General features: G+C 41.8%; 1 protein-coding gene across 1 annotated transcript in view; it reads left to right on the plus strand.

Moving 5' to 3' along the window:
• LARP4B (La ribonucleoprotein 4B) overlaps positions 1-7,797 on the plus strand; it is a 101,739-nt gene extending 93,942 nt beyond the window's left edge. The window contains exons 16-18 of the mRNA XM_069729705.1: positions 2,156-2,280; positions 4,074-4,182; positions 4,311-7,797. Of these exons, the coding sequence (XP_069585806.1) occupies positions 2,156-2,280; positions 4,074-4,182; positions 4,311-4,601 (525 nt within the window). The 3' untranslated portion in view covers positions 4,602-7,797. The remainder of the gene's footprint in view (positions 1-2,155; positions 2,281-4,073; positions 4,183-4,310) is intronic.
• Positions 7,798-12,395: the final 4,598 nt, after the last annotated feature.

The following is a 12,395-nucleotide window of genomic DNA, read 5'->3' on the forward strand; positions in this document are numbered from 1 at the left end:
GTGTGGGGTGAAGGGGAACTACGTCAAACACTGCTTCAAAAACTGTATTGGGCTATGTGCATAAGGAGTTTTTTGAGGAGTTTTTGGAGCACAATCTGAGCGGAAACTCTCCAAATCTCAAAACGTAGCAGATATGAAAACCTTGCTAAAAAGACAGAGATCACTTGAGAACAAAGTTTTATTTTTCCATCTTAAAAGAACAAAAGCAAAAAATATACCCTGAGGGCAGCACGGTGGCACAGTGGTTAGCATTGCAGCCTTGCAGCGCTGGAGTCCTGGCTTCAAACCCCACCAAGGACAACATCTGCAAAGAGTTTGTATGTTCTCCCCGTGTTTGCGCGGGTTTCCTCCCACATTCCAAAGACATACTGATGGAGAATTTAGATTGTGAGCCCCAATGGGGACAGCGATGACAATGTGTGCAAACTGTAAAGCGCACTGTAAAGGAACTTAAATACTTTTATATAATTTATCAATTTGACAGATGAAATGCATATTAATCCCCAAATACTTTAGTAAATTCTCTGCAAAAACCCAGTTGTAATCAACAAGAAGCAAATGGCTAGTAATTAATTCTAATGCAAATATCATATGAATTATGATCTAGCAAAATAATGCTCATTAAGTGACCCCAATCCCCACGTGTAAAAATCAGATCAGTGGTAATACCCTGATTTGGACATTATATGGCAAAGGTAGAAATCGCGCCAGGAACACCTTGGCAATCTCTTCGTAAGGAGTAGTGATGAGCGAGTATACTCTTTACTCTGGTTTCCCTGAGCACGCTCGGGTCGTCTCCAAGTATTTGGGCGTGTTCGGAGATTTAGTTTTCGTCGCTGTAGCTGCATGATTTGCGACTGCTAGACAGGCTGAGACACGTGGGAATTCCCTAACAAACAGGCAATCTCCACATGTATTCAGGCTGTCAAGCAGCCGACATAAACTAAGTCTACGAGCACACCTAAACTAAGCAGAGACCACCAGAGCAGGATTGGGGAAACCAGAGTAACGGGTATACTTGCTCATCACTAGTAAGGAGCCTTTAAACTTTATGCCCATTATACCCGTTTTGTGGGATCTGCATGCAAGGACCCAACAACCCAAAAGTTTGGCCCTGATTTTTCTCAGAAACTCTGGCTTTTTCAGCATTCTGTGGACACTAGAGACCCTAGAGTCGTTTTGTTGCTGGATGATAAGAAGAGAAGTCATCAGTCTGGGGCTGCTCCTAATTAAGTAATATATATATATATATATATATATATATATATATATATATATATATATATATATATATATATATATATATATATATATATATTTTTATAAAGAAAACAACCCTAGATTGATGATTAGTACATTTTAAAGAGCGTGTAATGAGATTGAAAGTTATTCTCTAGCCGCATGATGGTTCCTGATCACCTGGTCTGACCTCTGGGTCCCCCTGCAATCCTGAAATGCAGCTCTAAATGGAGTGGAGACTGGAGTATATGCGCACCTTCAGTCATTCTCCATAGGTGTGCCAGAGACCGCTAAGAGCAAGTCCTATGGAGGGAGGAGAGGTTTGCATGCTCGACCGGTAGGTGGTTCCAGTGATCAGGAATTATCTTCTGTCCTGTGGTCCGAGAATGACTTCCAGTCTTTGCAGAAGTCCTCTAGAGTGTATGACAATCTTTAGTCTGTCTTCTCTACATCTGCTGTACAGCTGAAGATAATGGGATTTCAGGGTGACACAGCGGCCTTAGGGCCATTACTGATGAGAAATCTCTCCTTTATGACTGTCATCATGCAGGGCTGAACAGTTACGATACGATACACTTTATTGATCCCGTGGGAAATTATAGTAGCGCAGCAGCACAACTTAAATCATAAAAATCATAAAAGAATTACATAGTTGACATGACAGTGGAGTTGACAGAAGAACATTATACATTAGAATAGGACATACACAACGAGTGAACTGAAATGTAGAGAAATAAGTAGACATTCACCTTGGTGGTTTAACCCTATGTATGTGTATAAGCTTTTACTTTAGTTTTGAAGATCATTTATTGCTCCTTTTTTAAGTATTTTTTACCTCTGTGTTTAAAATTCAACCAAGTATTTGACATATACTCTTTGGACTAGTAATGTATGCTTCCCCCCCCTTCTCCTTCAGAATATTAATGTGGATGCAAGTACAAACACTGTCCCCTCTGGAATCCCACGGGAACCATTGCTGCCAATCCCTACTGTTCTGCCAGTGACCTACCAGAGCCCCCCGTCCCCATCACATTCTCCAGAGTAAGTTGTCATACATTTTGTATAAATTTTCAGAAAATTTACAGACATTTTGGCATTTTAAATACAGTAAGGCTGTAGGCAGGGAAGCATGACTCCATCTTCATATTGGAAGGGATTTGTGAAAAAAAAAAAAAAACTTTCCAGTTTACGATTTGCGAAAATCCTACATCTCCTGATAATTTTAAATGATGTTTTGTTTAGTTTTTTTCCCCCTCAGTTATTGCTTGTTGCCTAGTTTACAGCTCACTTACCAGCATATTTTTTTGTCTTGGGACATCTTACCCCGTCAAAGTTACGATCTCTGTTACCACTGTTATCTAGCAGCAGTGGCCAAATACGCGTTGGCTGCAGCCCGGGTGGCGCAATGATGCCACGTGACCGCCATATATTTTGACTCGGTCAGCCCAGAGCCTTACACTGTGTCACACTGACAGAACGTTACTGGGTTAGACCTTATGTGGTTATATTGATGTAAAAATTAGAATTACGTGGGTGTCAATATGGATGACACAAAAATAGGGGTTTTTGTGTACTCACCGTAAAATCCTTTTCTCTGAGCCATTCACCATGGGTGTATGCTGCTGCAACTAGGAGGCTGACATGAAGTGATACAAAGAGAGTTCTCTCCTCCCCTGCAGTATACCCCCTCCTGCTGGCTCTCTGCTAACCAGTTCAGTGCAAAAGCAGTAGGAGATCAATAACATATGAGCGTATAACATGTCATATTATATATGTGAGTATAGCATGTCAGATTATAAAAACAAGCACAAGCTAATAACAGGGTGGGAGCGGTGTCCCCCAATGAATGGCTCGGAGAAAAGGATTTTACGGTGAGTACACAAAAATCCCTATTTCTCCTTCGCCTCATTGGGGGACACAGACCATGGGATGTACCAAAGCAGTCCCTGGTTGGGGACAACATGAGATCAGGCCCTGTGTAACCGCTACTTACAAGTGCGCCACCGTGGTCTGCAGAGTCCGCCTGCCCAGACTCACATCTGTGGAAGTGTGGAAATTATAGTGCTTAAAGGGAACCTGTCACCCCGTTTTTTCAGATTGAGATAAAAATACTGTTAAATAGGGCCTGAGCTGTGCGTTACAATAGTGTATGTAGTGTACCCTGATTCCCCACCTATGCTGCGAAATACATTACCAAAGTCGCCGTTTTCGCCTGTCAATCAGGCTGGTCAGGTGGGCATGGTGACATCGCTGTTTCTTCCCCAGCTTTCCGTTGGTGGCGTAGTGGTGTGCGCATGTCCAAGTGCCGAATCCACTGCGCGCAGGTGAAGAAAAAGCGCGCGATCTGCGCTATTACCCCTGTCATCGGTGGGGGCGGCCATCTTCCTGAGGCCGCGCGTGCGCAGATGGAGTGCTCTGCTGCATGGGGCTTCAGGAAAATGGCCGTGGGATGCCGCACGTGCGCAGATGGAGATCGCGGCGGCCATTTTCCCAAAGCCGAGTTTGCAGACCCGTCCGTGTGCCTCCTACGGACACTAAGCAAGAACTGGGAGCCAGCAGGAGGGTGTATACTGCAGGGGAGGAGAGAACTTTCTTTGTATCACTTAGTGTTAGCCTCCTAGTGGCAGCAGCAGCATACACCACGGTCTGTGTCCCCCAATGGGGTGAAGGAGAAATAACATTTTGAGAACCTATTTTATTGTGAAAAACAAAAAAAAAATAACCTCCTTATCTGGTTTGACCGTATCTATAATAATACTGGCCTTAGTGTGTATTAGAGGGTTTAGGGGTTTTGCTTTTTTATTTATTTTGTTTTTTACTTTTCCCATTTTCAGTGAATCTAAAATAGTTGACGTTCCGCAGAGGGAATCTCCACCTATCGAAAGGATTTCCAACACTCTCAGTACCGCTAGTAAATCCATTCAGGTCAACGGAGCTGCTACAGTGAGTACTTCCAAACCTGCTATGAGTGCATGCAGTGGCGGCCCTCTCTGTATTTCTAGTTCCCTATCTGTTATCTTAAATACTTGATGATTGTATTCATTTTATTTTATTTTTTTTTACTTCACTAGGAATTAAGAAAGCCAAGTTACGCAGAGATTTGCCAGAGAACAAGCAAGGACGGGCCAACATTACAGCCCTCGAAAGAACAGAAGCAAAACTCTACTGTTTGTGTCAAAGAAGAAAGGAAGGTGAATGACACATCGGTAGAAAAAGCCAGAGACACCCCTCCTGCAAAATCAAACCCAGGGCGGCCCAAAGACCAGAGGAGACTATCAGGGCGTAGATCACCTCCACCTCCTCTGGCTATTGGGAAACGTGTAAATAAGGAACCTGGAAGCCCACTAAAATCTCCTCAGTAGAAGGAATAAAGGCCAAAGGGAGACCTACACATCACACATTAGCTGTCATGCCACACCCATGTATTACTGAATGAGTCGCTGGATAAGGCTGTGTAGTTACAGACACTTGTGAGACGACGTTTATATATGTTCTTTCCCTTTGATCAAGTAATGCCAGTATGTACCACTCGACATTTGGATATTGACGTTCAAGTGACTTTTTTTCTTTTCTTCTCCCTTCATTTTTGTCTTTTGTCCGTGTAGCGGACATACCTTATTTTTCCCTTTTTTTTTTTAGAATTAGCATCAAGTGCTACCAAAAAGAAATGGCGACTGAAAACTTTTTTTTTTTAATATATATATACCTTTTTTCCTTTAACGCGTTTTAGGTTTCTGTAGATGCGGATTTTTGATGGTTTAACCGCGCTACTAACGCTTATCCAGCTACACATTTACAGGACACAAAGTTACGTAGTCAGATGTTTCAAAGCACATTGTTCTTAAGAAATGAGAGAACAGAGTTCAAGCACCTACTGCTTTTTATCTCTGCTCCATGTAGGTTTTCATTTGCCCTTTAACCTTTGCAATTTATATTGCTCCTTTTTTATATATATATAATTTTTTTTTCTCTTTCCTTTGGGGCCCCACAGACCCTTTATTGCCATGCTGCACCAGGGGGTAACTACTTAATGACATCTCCCAGTTGCAATGAACTTCTTTTTTTCCGTTTTTTGATGAAAACAAGGGTGGTGATGATGTATTAGAAGTTTTGTTTTCTATATAGCTACATACATATATATATATATATATATATATCTATCTATATAGAACCGTGGGAGATGTCATAACCACCTTGGGAATAAAGGTCTATTGCAGGTTGTACAAATACTTTTTGAAGGACAAGGATGCACTAAATTTAGCACGTTTCTAATAAAGAAGAATCTAAATTATTTTAGTTTTGACATATGTAAAGTTTAAAAAGTATTCAGAGCAGCGAAGTTTACGCTGTAGGGTACAGTTTATTCCAGGCGTGTGTTATCATTTTTTTTTTTTTTTTTTTCCCCCCAACTGCTCCTTTTTATTTCTTGCTGCCAGAAGAGCTTGCAAGATAAAGTTCAGGCAGTAAGATGAATTAAACCGCTTATTTTCTTTATTTTATTTTTCCTTTTTTTTTTTTTTTTTTTTTTTTTTTAAAATATTTCCATCCAATATTTAAAGACTTGAATTTTATTTAAACTTGAAAATGACTTTGCCTTAACTTTTGTATAAGACAGCTTAGATTTAATTAAGTCTGACCCCTCCTGGGTTAGCTTGAGTGATATATAAAAAAAAAAAAAAATTACTTGGTTTCAGTGTGTTTACCTCTGTAATGACTGACCTGAGTAATAACACTGTTGTACAGGAACTAGCAACAGTTTTGTAATATACCTTCAGGATCTCGAACATTTGATCTTTTTCTTTTTTTTTTCTTTTTTTTTTTTTTCCTTTTTATTTTAATTTTTTTTTTTCCAAATTTGTTGAAATGTAAATGCAAATAGTCAATACTGTATTAAATATGTGCACTTGGAAGTGTGTGCTTTGCTTGTACAGTTGTAAATAATCAGAACATTTAAAAAAAAAAAAAAAAGGTACCCTACGAAAAAAATGCTAAAAAATTGTTGATATATTATAAATGTTGCTGTTAAGCTGGATGTAGATAAACTAAATGTTGTGGTTTTGCATATTTTTTCATCTAATTTTTTTTTCTTTCTTTTTTTTTTAACTGGGTGTGTTGAACTGACTTTGCCTATTCACTGCAAAAGGGAGATTGCTAGAGTCTTATCTTGAAAGTAAAACCCTCATCTATTTCATTATTCATCTTCACCACCATTAAGTAAGACCATTTTGTATCTTGTGATTGCATAACCCTCTAGTAGATCCAGAAATACTCTGAATCCTGTTCCTTTTTTTTTCTTTTTCTTTTTTTATCCTTACAAAGCATGCTGCAAAAAATGAACCCATCGAACCACACAGATACTCGGAACCAATAATAATGGTGGACTACATATTGGTTTATCATCCTATGATTTTTCACTTCTCCCCCCTGTCTTAATGTTAATAAATAAGCAGCAATCACTGAGATACTTAAGTGTTTAGGTTGTGCCAGTCATGACACCATCCAGAAACGTGTCGGGTGTACATAACACACACTACAAATGGTGACCTGTGCACAAAAGTTTTCCAGACTTATTATATTTTTCACCCCTCCCCCACTCCTGCAGAGTTTACTGGGGAAACATTATTTTGCTGAACTGGCTTGGCTCTTGGTCGATTTTTTTTTTTTTTTTTTTTTTTTTTTTAATTCCCCCCCCCCCCAAATGGTTGAAAGTCTGTTTTTATATGGGGGGCAGTGCTTCACAAAGTTTTAGCTTAAAAAATATATAGTATTATGTATGTGCGCCCCCCTATAATTGCAACACTAAGTTCTATACCATAGTTAATATTTAGCTGTTGCAAAAGTGCTCTTTTTATGGTTGAAATGGCTTCTTCATAAGCAAGAGGGGAAATCCGGGTATAAATTCTCCTTTGGTAAGGGGATGACATACTTTTTTTTTTTTTTTTTTTTGCTTACATTCCCAAGAGTTTACTGCATGCAGTACTTTCGAAGAAAATCGCTTTTGTCATTTGCAAAAGTTTTAATTTATACATCATTTTCAGTTTATTTTTTTATTTATTTTTTTTTTGTTCTCTTCCTGGATGTGCATTTTTAATCCCTAATGCAATGCAAAGCCCGAATTTTGTTTTGTTATTATTATTTGGAAGCAGACGGCCACTGTACAGCATTACGATGATGATCGTTTGGTTTTCAGGTGTATCTAGCGACAGCTGAGCAAAGTGGTGCATATCTGTTTGCCTCCCGCTCTTCAGCAATTTGCGTTGTGAACCTTTTACACTGACAGCTGCAGGACGTTCACTTGAATTTGTGCAACTGTATTTACATGAAATAGAAACATCTGAGGGTTTTTCACTTTTGTCCTATTTCTTCCATTAAGACTGGAATCAAGCATAACTGTAAAGTATTGGTAATTTAATTTTTTTTTGTGACATACAATGTAAAAATTTAAAAAATGTCTAATTTGAAAAAAAAAATGTAGGTTATGAAAAAAATAAAGATTTAGGCACTGTTATGTTTTCTTTTTTTTCCCCCCATTTTAATAAAGCTCTTTGTTTTCGTTAATGACCTTTCTTGGTGAATACCAATATTCTGCATATTCACGCTTCTCACCTATCGGTCATAAAATGTATCATGTGTTAAAGGTGTAGTCTGGTAACGCAAAAAAAAAAATCTCCAAATCCTCTTAGTCATACGTTTATATATTCTTAAGTTGAAATTGTTAAAACTCTTTATTCCCTCCCAAAATTCCAGGTTGCTTAAGTTTTATTTTTTACATGACACAAGCAATTTTTAAAACAAATGTTAATAGATAATTTCATTTATGATTCACTTTACCAAATTTCCATGTGGTCAGGATTTGGGAGGTCACATGCCAACTAGACTCACTCCGCCTTACTCCACACAACTGAATTGAGCGAGGCGGAGCATGTTTATTTGGATCGTGGCCAGAAGTAGGGAAATAGCTTATTTGCTGTCATATAACCGCCTGCTCTAGCCGCAGGAGAATCTCTACATGTTGTAAAAATTCAGACATCTGTTGTGACATAGTGACTGCAGACTTTCTTCAGAAGACAACACAACTTGTTTAAGTCAGTAGTTAAAGTAACATAGTAACATAGTTAGTAAGGCCGAAAAAAGACATTTGTCCATCCAGTTCAGCCTATATTCCATCATAATAAATAAATACCCAGATCTACGTCCTTCTACAGAACCTAATAATTGTATGATACAATATTGTTCTGCTCCAGGAAGACATCCAGGCCTCTCTTGAACCCCTCGACTGAGTTCGCCATCACCACCTCCTCAGGCAAGCAATTCCAGATTCTCACTGCCCTAACAGTAAAGAATCCTCTTCTATGTTGGTGGAAAAACCTTCTCTCCTCCAGACGCAAAGAATGCCCCCTTGTGCCCGTCACCTTCCTTGGTATAAACAGATCCTCAGCGAGATATTTGTATTGTCCCCTTATATACTTATACATGGTTATTAGATCGCCCCTCAGTCGTCTTTTTTCTAGACTAAATAATCCTAATTTCGCTAATCTATCTGGGTATTGTAGTTCTCCCATCCCCTTTATTAATTTTGTTGCCCTCCTTTGTACTCTCTCTAGTTCCATTATATCCTTCCTGAGCACCGGTGCCCAAAACTGGACACAGTACTCCATGTGCGGTCTAACTAGGGATTTGTACAGAGGCAGTATAATGCTCTCATCATGTGTATCCAGACCTCTTTTAATGCACCCCATGATCCTGTTTGCCTTGGCAGCTGCTGCCTGGCACTGGCTGCTCCAGGTAAGTTTATCATTAACTAGGATCCCCAAGTCCTTCTCCCTGTCAGATTTACCCAGTGGTTTCCCGTTCAGTGTGTAATGGTGATATTGATTCCCTCTTCCCATGTGTATAACCTTACATTTATCATTGTTAAACCTCATCTGCCACCTTTCAGCCCAAGTTTCCAACTTATCCAGATCCATCTGTAGCAGAATACTATCTTCTCTTGTATTAACTGCTTTACATAGTTTTGTATCATCTGCAAATATCGATATTTTACTGTGTAAACCTTCTACCAGATCATTAATGAATATGTTGAAGAGAACAGGTCCCAATACTGACCCCTGCGGTACCCCACTGGTCACAGCGACCCAGTTAGAGACTATACCATTTATAACCACCCTCTGCTTTCTATCACTAAGCCAGTTACTAACCCATTTACACACATTTTCCCCCAGACCAAGCATTCTCATTTTGTGTACCATAGTAACACAAAAGATGCTTTTTCTCTTCCTTATAAATATGAAAAAAGAACTGCGGCAGCACTCACCAGATTGCGTAGATCAAACCTTTATTGAAGGTAAAAAATCCATCATGACGTGTTCACGGCTCGGGGGAGTGCGGACATAGTGACTGTTGTCTTCCCCTGCTCACTTCCACTATGTCCGCACTCCCCTGAGCCGTGAACACGTCATGATGGATTTTTTACCTTCAATAAAGGTTTGATCTACGCAATCTGGTGAGTGCTGCCGCAGTTCTTCTTTTTTCATATTTATACTGGATTGTTTGTTTTTTCGTATGCGAGCACCTCCAGTTACTGAAGCCCTACACCCACAAGTGACTGTGTTCTTACCAGTACGTTACATTCAGGCTGTGCAGCAATACTTTTTTCTCTTCATTGATTGCTTTTTCTCTTCCTGTCTTCTGCAATAAACATTCTGTCAAATTTTCAAATCAGTGAGGGATCATATTACAGCTAATTTCTGTAAAACTAAGGGGAAAGAAGGCAATACACAACCACTTATCCTAATACTTCACCTAAAATGTAATATCTCCTACGCCTCAATGGGGGACACAGGACCATGGGTGTTATGCTGCTGCCACTAGGAGGACACTAAGTGAACACAGAAAGATTAACTCCTCTGCAGTATAAACCCTCTCACTGGCTGGGATTCAACCAGTTCTTGCTTAGTGTCTGTAGGAGTCACTTGGGTCTGTATCAGACCCCAACGTTTTTATGTTAAATTTTTCCCGTAAGTTTTTATTTTTTAATTAAAGGGAACCTGTCACCCCCAAAATCGAAGATGAGCTAAGCCCACCAGCTTCAGGAGCTTATCTACAGCATTCTATAATGCTGTAGATAAGCCCCCGATGTATCCTGAAAGATGAGAAAAAGAGGTTCTATTGTACTCACCCAGGGGCGTTCCCGCTGTGGATGACGTCCTCATCTTGTCTTCACTCTCCGGCGCAGACGTACTTTGTCTGCCCTGTTGAGGGCAGAGCAAAGTACTGCAGTGCGCAGATGCTGGGCCTCTGACCTTTCCCTGCGCACTGCAGTACTTTGCTCTGCCCTCAACAGGGCAGACAAAGTGCGCCGGAGCCGCAGCATGAAGACAAGAAGAGGAAGTCATCGTAAGAAGATGGGAGGTCCCGGACCAGACCGCGACACCCATTGTACTGGGACCGCCCCTGGGTGAGTATAATCTAACCTCTTTTTCTCATCTTTCAGGTAACATCAGGGGCTTACCTACAGCATTACAGAATGCTGTAGATAAGCCCCTGATGCCGGTGGGTTTAGCTCACCTTTTGATTTTGGGGGTGACAAGTTCCATTTAACGGAGTGCAGGGGGCGACTGATTCCTTTCTAGGGTCTGTTCTCCCTCGAACCATCAACAGGCGAGAACGTGGAGTATATCCCCCCCCCGTACCCTCTCCTGCGATGATTGGGGTACGCCTAATCTCATCTTGGAGTGATGGTTCCTTCATGGTCCCGATCTCCCCACCCCTGAAAGATGGCGAGCACATGGAGTTTTTCCCCCTCCATGTTCCTCTCTGGGCCCGAGAAGAACCCGCAGCTGGATGGACAGAGGGCCCCCCACCCAATGGCGTTACTGCAGCCCCGTGACCACTGGCAAAGATGGATGCAGGGTCCTCTCCATCCCCAACTATAGCGAGGATGGATTGAGCTCATACCCTTAGTAAGAGAGGAGGCACTGCACAACTACAGCTCTGCTACATCACCTCCGTGATTATGAGCCTCCTTGAGCTTCCCTTCGAGATGGATGGTCCCTGGGGAGAGGAGCTGCTGGCCCGTTGCCAGCAGCAGTCGATCGTTGTTCCGTCGCAGTCCCTTTCTTCCCAGCCGGTGCGCATCGCCGGCAGGCTCCATAATTTTAACCCCTGGCTTTTAGCTGGACTAGGCCGCAATTTACATGGCACTGCCGGAGTTCCGCCCACATTCCTGGCTCTTGTCCTGAATGAGCGGCACCCTGCTGATGTTGGGGGCCATGCTTTTTTAGCCCATTGCGGTGGGACCACGCTGATAGCTCCGCAATGCGACAGGACTGCAGAACATCCTGTGACTTTCAGACCACCGACTCCTTCCCTGGGGACACAGGCACAGGACCTTGGGTAAGCTGCATCAGCCTCTTGAAGAGAGCTTAACCCCTTATCTGCACCTATAGCCCACACTCTGCCTTTAACTCTCTGGCACACACTATGTCTCAATCTAAGTAAGCCAAAAGCGTTAACAAAAAACTTTACCTCGTGCCACTTGCAATACTGCCTTGCCTCTTGCTCACAATACTCCGTTATGCACGGATTGTGACTCGGCCTGTGTGCAGCTGCCGCCAACGCCACCTCCGACCCTGCTGAGCCTAGTCCACCTGAGTGGGTTGCTTCCCTGTTACGATCTATGGCTTCCTTGGCCAAGGCAATAGACTCTCCGGGGACCCTCTCTAAGTCAGAACGTCACTTTATTGACCGTGGAGGACTCTGGCGATGGTAGGGAATTGTCCACCAGGGAGCGTAATCAGTCATATGGAGCTCAGGTCTCCAGAAAAAGGACCCATGTCGCTTCCCCCAATCACGCTCGTGCTTCGGAATCTGCAAGCTCAATTTCTTTCTCCCCTTCTGACGGTCGCAGCGCACATGACTCTGAATACGAGTCTGATGCGTCTTTAGTCCAGGATTCCTCGACTTGTCAAGAGACGCTTGATTCACTCATTGAGGCGGTCAATAAGACCCTGAGGGTGGACGAGGAATCCATATCCACTCCGGAACACGTGGTGTCTTTTAAGAAGACTAAAAAGTATTTGCCAATCATCCTGAGTTTATGGACATTGTCCAGAAACAGTGACCGACCAGATAAACGGTTTATGGGCCAAAAGCCT

Source organism: Ranitomeya imitator, chromosome 6 (genome assembly GCF_032444005.1).
Source record: "Ranitomeya imitator isolate aRanImi1 chromosome 6, aRanImi1.pri, whole genome shotgun sequence".
Classification (NCBI taxonomy): Eukaryota; Metazoa; Chordata; class Amphibia; order Anura; family Dendrobatidae; genus Ranitomeya; species Ranitomeya imitator.